The sequence below is a fragment of the Myripristis murdjan genome, chromosome 1 (genome assembly GCF_902150065.1).
Source record: "Myripristis murdjan chromosome 1, fMyrMur1.1, whole genome shotgun sequence".
NCBI classification, from domain to species: Eukaryota; Metazoa; Chordata; class Actinopteri; order Holocentriformes; family Holocentridae; genus Myripristis; species Myripristis murdjan.
In genome coordinates, this window is record NC_043980.1 from 18,130,702 (window position 1) to 18,143,990 (window position 13,289).

Consider the following 13,289-nt stretch of genomic DNA (forward strand, 5'->3'; position numbering starts at 1 on the left):
AAGGGGATACATGGAGGAAAGGATATAAGAGGGAAAAGTGAGGGAGCAAAACGGAGCAAAAGAAAGTTCAACAGTATGGGAAAGGGTGCAGAAGCAAAACAGGAAAAGGAAAATGGAGGAAGCAAAGAAGAAACACGAAAGGGAGAGGTCTGACTGTACCTTCAATGGGGTTGATAGCTGCTGGTAAGTTGTCCCATGGGAGGGTCCAGGCCGGGCGAGGATGGGGGGAGAAGACTGCCTTGATGCCATTCTCCTAGGGGAGCACACGCATACACGCACATACAGTTACCATAGAAACTCATCTACAGCCTTGAGCTTCAGTGGTCCAAATGGTTGTAATGAAGTGGCTTACAGAGAACTGCTCTTGAGCAAACCCTTTTGTTACCTTGTTCAGTCTGATCTGAAACTACACCCGAGGACAAACCACTTCTGCTGCACCTCTTATTACTGTTTCTCTTGAGAAAAGAAATTGTTAACCAATACAGAACATGCTCCAGCACATCCTGTGCACTTTGGAGAACTACTGGAGAAATGTACAAATTGAGGCAGAAAGGCTAAAGCTTGCCATTTATTGTATATGTGAATAAGGCTTCATAGAAAATGCACTTGACTGAGGAATCTATTCACTGGGACACAAATATCTTGTATCAGAACTGCTTGCCTTCACATACAGTTGGAAACTTCACAGCATCATCTTCTTGTTACAAAGTAAGGTTACTATCTAAAGTTAGGTTACTAGGTAACCTTACTTTGTGATTTATTTACTGTGGGTAAAACAAAAAGAGAGGGAAGACTCTACTCTTTTTATTTAAAGCTTTTTGCACAGGCATTTTGTCCGGCATGCAGCAGTGTGTGTTAACTGGAATGAATTAGCAGAGTTTACAAGCCATTTCCACTAAGCTACTCTGGATGGTGTGGAGAGATGAGATCGGTGCCTCTGGTTAGCAGGAGTGAAGGATAGCGTGTCACAATGTTGGACACCAGACCTCTCTGTCTCTTAGCCCCCTGCTTTGGGACACACACAAACACACGAGGACGCACAGCCACACACACATACACACTGGCCAAGCCAATACAACAGCTGCACTGCAGACATGATGTTGGCGACACTCAGCCAGCCTTGTAATCCCTCTGGGCAGATAAAGAATGGTGGTCATTGTGGATATATATGTGTGTATGTGTGTGTATGCACATTCCTGTTAGTGTTAATGTCTGAATCCAACCTGGCATGAACACTTTCATTTATGCACATCTGTGCCTAACAAAATCTCACCCAAAATTGTGATGTATTTATGACCCAAGCCACCATCCACCCACCCGGTCGTCCTCATTCTCACTCAGCCTCTCTCTTTCTGTCCTCTGTCACTTTCCTTTTCTCTCGTTACTGGATATCATATTGTTGTAGACTGCTGGCCAGCAGGAAATCACAGATTTATCCTTGCTGAGAGTGTGGAGCCAACAGGCCAAGAGAACAGTAGGAAGGTTCGGTAGTGGGAGGTTAGTCTGGGTCTGAACAGCTGGGCCGACTTATCTCCTGCTGGAAAGGCTCGTCCAAAACAGTGTTGCAGGGGTGACATTTGGTGTGCTGTAGAGCTAAGACAGCTACCAAATGTGTCTGCCAACGCTAGACCAATGCTTCCTAGGGGAGCTGTTTATTAAAAGTGTAAAGTGTAAAGTTATTACGCTGTTTCCAAACTTCACACCAAGAATTTCAACGACTATGAGCTACTTAGGTTGGCTGTAAAAAGTTATTTTGTTTTGGAATGGATTCACTGTTTTATTGCACCTGGGATGAGAATAAGCTGAAAGTGCACTGTCTGCACTAATGCATTAAGTGGCAACAGGGGAGTCCACCAAACTGAGAATACCAAATTGTGCCACTCTGTAATGCATTGAGGGGAGTGAAACAGTACTGCATATTTTTTAAATAAAGAAAATACACATTTGTTGTTGACAGAGAAATATACTGCACTGTCAAACTATCATCCCTCTATATGGAGAATGCACTGCATACAGGCTAAGCCATTCTGAAACCTTTGAAGAGACTGAAAGCACTTAAAAATTTTTAACCACTTAAAAAAAGGCAGATAAAGAATTCTAGAGTTAACAAAGTCTGCTGTAAGCTTACGCATTAACACTCAGCAGAGAATAGAAGCGTTAAATTACAGGGATAATGGTTAACAACCAGTTGGGAGGCCCCAAACGCTCTATCAGAGCTGTGAAAGGACACTGGGAAAGAGCTTGTGTGTGTTAAAGCAAACACCTTCAGAAAGCACAGAATGAACACAGAAAGAGACAGCACAATGAGAGAAAAAAAAAACAAAGAAAAGTACTGATTTACTTTAAGTTTAGTCATTGTGGGCCTGGGGCCGCCAACAAAGGGGGCTTGCGTGGTCGTCTCTAGGCATTCCTGCTTCGCTTGGCTGGTTGGGGCGGCCTCTAGGTCTGTGCCTGGGGGGCAAGATATGGGGGTTTGCGGGCTGAAGAGAGCCATCCCGCAGGCCTTGGCTGCTCTGAGAACCCCTGGTACCTCCTGGACACGGCTGTACCAGCGCAGCAGGAGGGGGAGCTGAGTAAGAGCACCAGCAGCATGGGTCTGGAGGGAGCGCTGTGAAAGAGAACAGAGGAACGAAAGAGGGGTGAAGGTTAAAAAACAAAAAAATAAAAAAAGGAGATATGGTTAAGTGACTCATCAGACACGTCCTCTCTAGTGAGGCAAGATGTCAGCTTCCACCAGAATGACCATCTCTCATCACTGTGTTGGACAGACACATACAGGGGGGATGGGGATGGAGATGGTGGAATATCAAATATGTGTGTGGAGGGGAAAGACACAAACAGAGACGTCATCAGACAGTTTGTTTCACTGTATGTGTGTGTTTGAGAGAGAGACCGTGAGCAACAGCGAACAGTCTGTAGTATGACAACTGGGCAGAGTGGGAAGATCTGTCTTTGGCTGCGTGCATCCGTGGACAGTGATGGCCGTTAAGAGGAGACACGCTAGGCTGAGTGTGAAACTGGAAACCACTGGAGCACAGCTGACTACTAAAAGCCTCATTGTGAGAAATTCGGTTCATTCCCACAGTCAAAGGATAGTTGGCGCTGGCTGAGGGGTGAAAGGGAGGTTGAGAGCCACTCCACGGCGTGACTGTGAAGTATTGCTGATCAATAACACATGTCTTCTCCAACCAACATTAAATCAGAATATGCCATTAAACGGAACAGCCACAGCACACTTATTGCAATTCTTCTCATGGCTGCTGCTGCGAACTTAAAATATACCAAAACTGTGTGTAATGTATATTCAGATAATGCTCATAAACAGCCTCCACAAAGTTTTTGAAGGTGAGAGTCTAAAAGTCAACATGCCAAGCCATTCATTTTTAATCTGTTAAAAACAGAAATTTGTTTCCAAAGTAGTCGTCCAAATACATTTAAGCCTGCCGCATTTGAATAGAAAACCTCCCATACACTGTTATCACCCTTTGCCAGGTGGCTCTAGACCACCTTTGAGAGCAGCAACTTTTGCCAAGTCTGATGCAGCAAGTCTTCTTGACTCACGTTTCTGCCTGAGCAGATCTGAAAAGAGCTGGATGTTCTACTTGCTCACCCTGACCAGGATGTCAAAACCATAAGTCACGCATAATTTGATCTGTCATCATAACAAGACTGGCCACCGGGGAAAAGCAAGTAAATATATAGGTGCACTATTCATGGCGTAAGGGACATCAGATTAAAGTCATGCATGCTACAGTTTGTTATAAAACAAAGACATGGTTAGACACACCCCATTTGTTACGGTGCAAATAATGAGTATGCTTACAGTAAATTTTGGAACGTATGCAGTGCGTGGTGCGGTATATTGCACTGAGAATATGGGGCTTATGAAGAAGGTGTATGTATTGACTCATGAGATTCTGAGGAAGGGCTGCTTGACTGAAACATCAATAAGTAAGTGTCTTGAAATGATACTGTGGAGATGAATTATCTCTGCTTAAATACTAGCTCGAGCACTTTCTTCACCTACAGCTGCAGTCTACCAATGTACACATGCTCCCGTTGTTCACATGTACTGACTCGCAAACTGGATTAATAAATCCAAATTAGGCAAAGCACCAAGGCACCGTTAGAGGAGAGGTCTTAAACCACACGGGTCTCACAAATCCAAAATAATGAATTACTGATCTCAAAGCATTTACCAGGTATTGGTGGATGCATGGCAGCAGGACCACATCAGTCAGGGTGAAGTACAGTCCTTCGGCGAACACATGCTCCAGCGGGGGCAGATCTGTGGTCTTCACTTTCCTGATCTCAGAGTTCTCCCTGGTGGCCGGCGGTGGAGCTGCATCCACAGACAGCTTCTCCAGAGCTGCCCTGAGCTCGAGTCCACCACCAGCCCGAGGCGCCTGAGCCGGCTGGGACTCGGAGTCTGAGCTCCCTGGGGCTTTGGGTGATTCGCCATTTTTTGCTTGTCCCTGTTGCCTGAGTTTCTGTCTTCGTATTTTGTCGTCGTTGTGGACTTTAACAGGCTCCCCAAGCTTTTTCTCTAAGTGAAGGATGTAGGGAGGCAGCTGCAGATGTTGATTAGTGGGATATCGGAGGTGTTCTTCAACAGCAGAGGGGATGCCAATTTCACACAGTCTGGTCCATTGGCTCACCTAATAGTGAGTAAACAGGATGAAAAAGTTAGTCTGAAAAAGTTTATTTATTTATTTTTAAATCAACCTCAGTTTAATGATACTGGTAAAAGAATGACTGATATTTTGCTCCAACACCTTTTAGAAAAAAACTATACCTTTTGAAGTAAACAGCACAGAATGGCACTGCTGAACAGTTTAACCAACAACGATTTGAAGAGCAATTGAAAAAATGGCCTTGCCACTACCGACACTACAACACTGAATACCTGGCCGGCGGGTTGGATGATACAGATTAAATCAAACATCACAACCTCTTTGACGATACCTCTATGCTGATTGTGTGACAATATTGTAAGGACGACTATTACTGCTTTTCTAAGATATTTCCACATAAGAGCTTTTTGATGAACATTCATTGGTAATGTTCTCGATGATGACCAAGCAGGTTGAGGCAAATACCAGTACAGCTAGAGAAGTCTAGTATACAGCATTCAGAAAACTGCATCGCTTTATTGTAATGCAGCCTTTAAAACAAGTAAAAGACAACACTAATATCCCACACCCAAGGCAATATGCAGTCTCATATCACAGTGTAGATATAACAACTTTATATTCAGGAGCCCTATGCCTGTTGCACATAAAGCTCCACACATCTAAAGAATAAAAGTACACCTGGACACTTGAAAATGTGATCGATGCTGGAGGCTGCTGAGTGATTCAGGTGCAAGCAAGACAGCAGTTCTCAAGTGACAAGCGACTGACCTCAGCGCAGGCCTTGAGGCAGGTCTTCTTGAAGCCCAGCAGGGCCAGCACATCCCTCCTGCCGGGGTCAGCCTCAGTGGTTCTGGTGATGATGTGACGCAGCACCACGGCCAGCCCAGCCCTGCAGTACCTCCCTGTCTCATCCACAGCAGCAGGGAGACGGCAGCCTCTCACCAACAGGGGCAGGTCATCCCAATCAATATCCGAGACATCCAGAGACTCTGGAAGGTGACTTCTCAGAGACTGGGAGGTGCCACGCTTGGTAGTGGCCAGAAAAACTTTGAATGACTTGCAGTCGCAGTAGGCAAGGAGAAACAAGGCGATGGCAGTGTGCAGAGGAAGAGATGGCTCCTCATTTTGGTGACAAACTTCTAGGTAGAGTGAGTGTTGCTGCTGCTTCTTTGGATCTGTGTGCTTCATGGTAAACACTGCTGCAGACGAGGGCAAACAAAGTGGTGAGACCAGAGATGTATTCAGAAAGTGTGATGAATAATAACCAGTAGTTTTGCTGTGTATGCAAGCAAATACATCCTGAAATTATACGAGCTTTTCTGTTTTTTTAAACCGACAATAGAAGATACTTACGTTAGCTTCTGTGAGACGCGGTATGTTACGCACAGGACACTGAATTACAACAAAACCACGTTGTTTTGGTCCACGCTTCCTGGAGTTTCTTCTTCTTCCCTTTCGGTGAAGCTTGGATCGCTCCGCAGTGCCATCAGTTGTTCAGTGCCAACTCATGAAAATGAAAGTGAAAACATATTAATAAACAAGAAAACCGAACACTAATGACATGTATAAAAACAACAAAAGTATATATTTAAGTGAATATTTTAGCTGAGGAGTAAATCCACACGATTACGTTTTGGCGTATTTTCAAACGAAATTTTTGCCCACACGGAGTTCCGCGGTTTGCAGTTTCCGCGGACGTATTTAACGGTTGCGCCGGTTGACAGAAGGGAGAAGCGGTCCGTCCTGAGTGAGCTCTGCCCTCACTGTGGAAAAACTGTAGATTAACCGGTTATTTTTCTGGTCGTCAAAGCCACTTCACTTGCCCGAGGAGTACACATTTACCAAGGGAAGAGTGTAAGTTAATGTATTAAGTCGTAAACTAATGAAAACGACGACTTTTATCCGGGTTTATAAGTGATAGCTGAGAGGGAAGTTAGCCGCTCTGGAGCTACCACAGATCCGGACTCTGTGATCCGGACAAACTAACCCTTTACTTAGCAACGAACTAACGTTAGGCTGTCTTTATTCTTTTTTACACTGAATTAAGGCTGCTGTTAAGGTGTTATGATGCTGATTAAGTTACAGAGTCTGGCTGCATCTCCTTTAGGAAGACTTTTTTTTTTTAAATTCTCAGCGGTAAAATGAGTGAGTCTGGTGCACTTTGTTGTGATCGACATAGGTTTGAATAAAAAAAAAAAAAAAAAAAAAAAACGCCATAGAGCTTAACACGACAGTCTATACATGCCTATTGTTGATACATTGTACTGGAGGTGTCTTGTCTTATCTGTCCTCTCTCCTCTCTTTCTGACTTCTTCTATCGCTTCCTCTTTCCTCTCCTCTTTGCCTCTGTCCTCCTCTCCCTCATCTTCCTCAGTTCAGTCTGGAGCAAAGGCAAAACAGCGAGACAGCTATTGGGAAATGTAAATCTGCATGTCTGTGTTATGTAGAGCAGGCACTCATCACTCCTCGTCGGTCTGTTTCGCTGTTAAACAAAACCGATCCATGTCTGATCCAATAACTTATGATTTGCAGTTAATCAGGATTGTACCTTTAAATAGACCGCATAATGTTATTACGGCTTTCTACTAAGCTACATTGTTTGCTATTGCGTGTAACGTGAGCATAGAAGATAAAATATATATGTAGTTGTTGTTTACTGAAACAAATCCGACTGAGCATCCGGAGCTGGAAAAAGAAATTACACACTTTGTTACATTTTGTTCTGCTGTAGTTATCACAAAGGAAATGGCCTGCTCCACACACACACTCCATCTAAATTTGCTCTTTGCAATGTCAATATTTTTATAGCCAGCTAGTGCCATTGCTTGAAAATACTCAGAAATCAAATGTATCGCTCTGTTTCCATTGAACTTTTATTCAGTACATGTGATTATATGAAATCATGAACCCCATATTGCATACTGAATTATACTACTGTATGACAACTAACTTTAAGCATACCTTATTTTAATAAAGAAATGATTTTCCACTCATTTATAGTTTACTAAATATTTAGAGCTACATAACATTTAAATTTTCATGTTGAAATAGTAAGCAGTACATCTCAAAGGGAGGAGATGTCAAGCCTTTCAAAATCCTTTTTTTTTTTTTTTTTTTTTTTTTTGCATTTTACAAATAATGAAAAAATGCCTGCAGATTATAGGCATCTAACCATGAAGCTAAAAAAAAAAAAAAAAAAAGGTCAAGTGCTAGTCAAAGCTAGCAGTCCAGTGTCCAACTGATGACTGGTGGAAGTCCGTCTCCAGTCCACTCCAGGATGAGCTATACTGTGTTACAATATTTGGATAATTGATCACTTATTTAACCAAACCGAGCACATACCCTACCTTTTTTCTACTTCTGAATAAGTGAAGATGATACATCTATTCTTCCTTATCTTTTCCCAACATTGTGTTTGCCGGATCTGCCTTGCCTCCTCTGAACTTGACCCAGTAGTGACTGATTAAAATCATGCACAAATTAATTCTTTAGTTCCCAAGGTTACCTGACAGTGTGCTTGACCTCCCTACCAAATACACACACAGACAAGCGCAAAAGGGCAAGCTCATTTTGTGCCCTGATGCAATCCTCAACACACCCAAAGCCAAATTTTGAAAGTGACACACTTGCAATAACCAGCTCGCCCTGGTCACTAAATCAAACATCCTTCTCACACCTGTACTGTGCAAATCTCCGGAGACATTATTCAGAATGGAGAATGGATGGTTAGAGGTGATAGAGTTTTTGATCTACATAAATTTGAATATATATCCTGATCAAAGAATATCTCAGAACCCTGAAAGAAAGAACTACGCACCACCACTGAATAAAATAAGTGGAAACTGGAGCCTGATTAAACTAACATTATTCATGACCACTTCTAGTTTAAGCTATGGCTGCAACTGTCAGTCTGGAGTTGGATCCTATCTTCCTGAAGGGACTGAGTTATCTGCACTCCAAGAGCAAAGACTCGGCTGAGAAACTCAAAGCTCTGCTCGATGAGTCCCTAGCCAGAGGAAGTGATTCATCTTATCGCTCGTCACAAAAAGTAAGGACATGTTGATGCTAATATATGTGAGGATTCTTATTCTGACCACTTCTTTTATTGACAATGATGTGTTTGTTCACTCGCCACTTTGTCATATTATAATTTATAAGTGCAACTGTGTTTTTCCAGGATATTGAGGTGTCCAAGGGGTCTGTGTCAAAGCTGAGCCTAAGTAAGCAGGACTCCAAGTCCTCGTCAAGTTCCTCATCATCAAGCAGCAGCAGTGGCAGTAGTAAGTCCAGCAGCTCAGAGAAGAGCAAGAAAGAGGGAGAGAAGAGACCATCCGAGAAGGTACTGAATACAGTTTGTCCCTTGTTCCTTTTTCATCAAACCAGTCCGATTTGACCACAGTTGGACTTTTTTTTTGTCAGAATTGATGGGAAAATGGGTGCAGATAAATAATGACTGGAGTTATGCTTGTAAGGGCAAGAACACAAAATGACACATGTACACCATCATACAGGATAGTATAGTAATGAATAAGATGACTAAAATTTGGTATGCTGTTGATTAGCTGTCGTCATGCATGATGTAACCTTTCCTCATTCTTTGTCACTGGTGAATACAGGTCAGGGTTGATTTGGGTGAAGTAGACCCTCCAAAAAAGCCTCGGCTGGAGAAACAGGAGAATCGTTCCTCTCCAATTACCGTTCAGACCAGCAAAGACCTCATCCTGCCCAACATACATGACTATGACGAGACCAATGCTGATGACTTTGCCATGGAAATGGGCCTGGCTTGTGTGGTTTGCAGGTACGTCAAACTTACCGGCAGATAATTGGAAGAATGCGGTTGATCTGCAACGCATGGGCTTGTGGACATGAGTATATTTTTCTCAAGTCTTATAGCAAAGTATGTGGAATAAAATAAACTTGGATGCTACCCAGATGTGCATCCTTCTCATGTCTTAACCTTTCTGTTCCATTTTTCTTACCTCAGACAAATGACAGTGACCATGGGAAACCAGTTGGTGGAGTGTCAGGAGTGCCATAACCTGTATCACCAGGACTGTCACAAACCCCAGGTGACAGATAAGGAAGTCAATGACCCTCGGCTTGTGTGGTACTGTGCCCGCTGCACCAGGCAAATGAAACGTATGGTAAGGAAATAGAAAGTTATGTTCAGATGTCCACTTTGCACCTGTAACATACATATATACATACTTACATGATATTTATTAATGTTAGTAAGGTAATAAGAATAGAAGCAGATGTTTATTGCCTATTTTCAATTGATTTTTTGTTGTGCACTAGGCCCAGAAAGCCCAGAAACCTCCACAGAAGCCAGCCCCTGCAGCTATATCAGCAGCTCCTGTTGTAAAAGACACACTGGTGAAAAAGACAGAGCTTAAAGCCAAACCTGACACTGCCAGCACCTTCCAAGCCTTCAAAAGAACAGAAGTCAAGGTATGCATTAATTTGTCTTGGTTTACAGTACATTCGACTGTAACAGCATTAAAGACAGTTTGCAAGCCACTCAGCAGGTCAGACTACAGTTGGAGGGATTTGATCTTCCAAGTGTGTGGTAAACAAGCATTTTTGACTATAAAGTGACAAAATAAAATTATGAGTCCAACTTTTCACAATTACTAGAATAGCAAAAGCTTGCTTTGTTTCCCCACCATTTGTCTTTCACTAGCCGTATCACAGATAACGTCCACAGTGATTGGTGAAATCCTTCTGTGCCACCTTTGCTCTTATGTCACCTCTTGTATCAAGAACAAACTGGGATTCTACATCTTTTGGTGGTTACCATTACTGAATGATAGAACAATAGTTGCCACATGCGCTAAAGTAGCATACTGCTCAAAAATCAGTCTGCATAAAATCCCTGCAGAGGAACATATGCAGGAAGCATGTTTTTGTTTTCAGTATGGGATTACTCGGTTCCACCCAAATACAGCATTACTATGCAGTGCACTTCTTCAAAGGGACTGCATTTTAAACTTTGCACAGTAGTGGTACTCAGTGGAATTTGCCTTAAAGTTATTTTGACAGCAAACGCTAGACCTTGTTGTCATTTTTATCAAATGTCAGGGGGGAAGGGCTTTTGTTTGTTTTTAGTCCAAAACTTGCATAGCAAGGAAGGTCATTATACTGTCCAGCTTGAAGGTAAGTGTCCCTAACTGGCACAACTCGTTAATGTTGTTGGTCAATTGTACAGGAGCTTGAAAACATGCATTACATTTTCCAAGCCAATGAATTCTGTTCACTTCATTCAGTATTCTAGGATAGTTTGTGGCATACAAGAAAACACGGCTACCATTCAGAGCGTGTGTTCTCCACTGGGATGGGAGACTGAAATATTTGAACACTTTCAAGGAATAGCTAATCATGATACACTTTGCATTCCTTTTCTATTTTATTGTTTGGTCATGTTTTTTAATTCCCAACTAATAAGTGGCCAAATGTAGATGACATGGCATCACACCACGATACTTTTGAAGCAGTTATGGACTTCGATTGTAAGGTTTTCAGCTATCTAAAATATCAGTGACATACATTAGGTTTTGGTATCAACAAAGAGCTAGGGCATCTTTTAAGAACCACCACTTTGCATGGCAGCAGTCAGCAAACATACAGGGGGAAACCATTATACACAAATTATTCACATCTGCAAGAGTTTGAGTAAGAGACACAGATGTGATCATACACAATGTTCAGAAACTTGGTGGTTAGCTAATGCTATTTATATGCCTGTACACCACGGAAATCACAGAAATCAAAATCAACAGGGTTTGGGGGGTTGTAGAAAGGCATTCTGGGAATAGTTGGAATCCTTAACTGAAGTAGAGGAGGTAGAAGGCAGGTTGAGGGGCAAAGTGAAGGCTACAAAAAGTAAATCAAAACACTTCACCGCAAAGTAACTTCACTGAGCATGAAAACTCTTTTTCATAAAATAACTATACTGTCCAACACTCAAAAAATAACTATTGAACATGAAAACACTCACAAAAACTCAATCACAGTTTGACATGTTGGACTGTGGATTCCTGGTAGCTTTAGCTAAATAAACTGTTTGTTTTGTAGAACATTAGGCTGTATTTTGGGGATTTAATTAACTCTTAAGGCCTAAAAGAGACACCGTAGGCACTGAAACATAGATGCATGTTGCACTGACAATGAAGTATTGTAGTATTTGGGCTTTCTCAGCAAATTTGCTTTGACATGCACTGATCACTGATCTTAAATCCTGCTTAGATTGTCGGGTTCAAAATGCAAAAATAACATTCATGTGAACTAACAACAGAAACTTTGCATTGTGTTTTTGCCTGTGCTAACTGGTAACTATTTTTGCCTGTGCTAACTGGTAACTATTAATCATTTCATCCAGGCATCCACAACATCAGCCAATCCCTGCAGCAGTAGCTCATCATCCTCGGGCAGCGGCCTCACTGGCTGGGCTGCATTTGGGGCCAAGACAAGCCCTTCTGTTTCTTCAAGCTCAAAACTGGGTTCTTCAGGCCCTAGTGGGAGCAACAAGACCTCCACAGCTCCCTCTGGCCAGAAGCCTGTGGGGCTGTCTGGGCTGGCTGGGGCCAAATCAGGACTTGGGGGCACCAAGATACCCGGGGGTAGCAATGGTAATGGCTCTAGCCAGGCGCCCCTGAAACCCCCTCCTCCCCTGACACTGGGTAAACAGCCACTGAACCGCTCGTCTAGCGGGGACAGCCAAGGGAAAGTGTCTACGTCTGGTTCGTCAGGAGCCGGCTCTCCAAGCAGCTCCCAGCCGAGTGCAGGAGGCAACGGAGGGTCTGGCAGTAATGGAGGAGGTAATGGAAATAATGGCAATGGGTCAAAGGCTACAGCAGGGGACAAAGCGCCCACATCTCAAGAGTCCCAGCTCAACGCCATGAAACGTTTGCAACTGGTGAAAAAGAAAGCGGCACAGAAGAAACTGAAGAAATGAGTAGAGATTAAATGAAACCAAAAGTTTAACGAGGTGTAAGGGAGTAGAAGAGAAAGGCTAATTAAAGCAATGAGTAACTAGTGCCAGAGCATCATGTTTGTATTAAGAGAGCATCTGTACATGGAATAACACCATCCAGTCAAATACTTGAATCTTACTTTGTTAAAATGCTGCTGGACTCTGTGTGCCTCTGTCTGTCTTACAATAATCCAACCATTTACTAGGTAACTGTCACTTTTTATTGACAAACTTCATTAAATATCATCTTCTTATAAATTAGTAGTTACAACTGTTGTGACTTGGTGGCAAACTGTTGCTGTCCTTGTGAACATGAATCAGTACACAAGATAAGTGGAAAAAGCATCACAATAGTATCATAAATTTTTATTCATGCTAGAACTGACAAAATATACATAATGAAGGATTTGTTTAGATTTCTTAATTTCAAGCGTTCACATAAAATATTTTCTTCATGTATTAATCATTTCACATAAAACATTTACTTCATTAATAAATCATTTGATTAGGGCAGTACCCCTTTACAATTTAAAGTCAACACTGTATCGGACAATACAAAAAGTGCTCAGCACAGTGGCCTGCATTTATCTACCATGAAGTGTGCTTATCAGGAATCACTGACCACATCCCACTGACGGTGTGTCTTATGATCTTGGAGCAAAACAGATTTAAAAAAAACA

At 42.4% G+C, this 13,289-nt stretch overlaps 2 protein-coding genes across 4 annotated transcripts in view; one reads left to right on the forward strand and one right to left on the reverse strand.

Moving 5' to 3' along the window:
• gstcd (glutathione S-transferase, C-terminal domain containing) overlaps nt 1-6,138 on the reverse strand; it is a 57,135-nt gene extending 50,997 nt beyond the window's left edge. The window contains exons 1-5 of one of the 2 annotated variants that reach the window (XM_030051617.1): nt 5,988-6,138; nt 5,403-5,830; nt 4,200-4,658; nt 2,342-2,608; nt 160-253 (exon numbers count right to left, since the gene is read on the reverse strand). In XM_030051617.1, the coding sequence (XP_029907477.1) occupies nt 160-253; nt 2,342-2,608; nt 4,200-4,658; nt 5,403-5,822 (1,240 nt within the window). In that variant the 5' untranslated portion in view covers nt 5,823-5,830; nt 5,988-6,138. Of the gene's footprint in view, nt 1-159; nt 254-2,341; nt 2,609-4,199; nt 4,659-5,402; nt 5,834-5,987 lie in introns of both variants that reach the window. The other variant, XM_030051609.1, reaches the window with a different exon arrangement.
• Nucleotides 5,659-13,015, forward strand: ints12 (integrator complex subunit 12). 2 transcript variants are annotated; one of them, XM_030051636.1, is made up of 7 exons: nt 5,659-5,777; nt 8,519-8,682; nt 8,812-8,973; nt 9,251-9,435; nt 9,622-9,781; nt 9,936-10,088; nt 12,016-13,015. In XM_030051636.1, the coding sequence occupies exons 2-7, from the start codon at nt 8,527-8,529 to the stop codon at nt 12,589-12,591; spliced, it is 1,392 nt and encodes a 463-aa protein (XP_029907496.1). In that variant the 5' UTR covers nt 5,659-5,777; nt 8,519-8,526; the 3' UTR covers nt 12,592-13,015. The 2 variants fall into 2 exon arrangements, with proteins under 2 accessions (XP_029907496.1, XP_029907488.1); XM_030051628.1 differs by lacking the exon at nt 5,659-5,777 and adding an exon at nt 6,331-6,488.
• The last annotated feature ends 274 nt before the right edge of the window (nt 13,016-13,289 follow it).

What these genes read in the sequence shown, in the direction of transcription:
- ints12 (XM_030051636.1), top strand. Translation starts at nt 8,527, where the DNA reads ATGGCTGCAACTGTCAGTCTGGAGTTGGATCCTATCTTCCTGAAGGGA. An exon ending in AGAAGAGACCATCCGAGAAG is followed by an intron (nt 8,974 to 9,250) that starts GTACTGAATACA and finishes TGGTGAATACAG; the next exon opens with GTCAGGGTTGATTTGGGTGA. An exon ending in CCAGGCAAATGAAACGTATG is followed by an intron (nt 9,782 to 9,935) that starts GTAAGGAAATAG and finishes GTTGTGCACTAG; the next exon opens with GCCCAGAAAGCCCAGAAACC.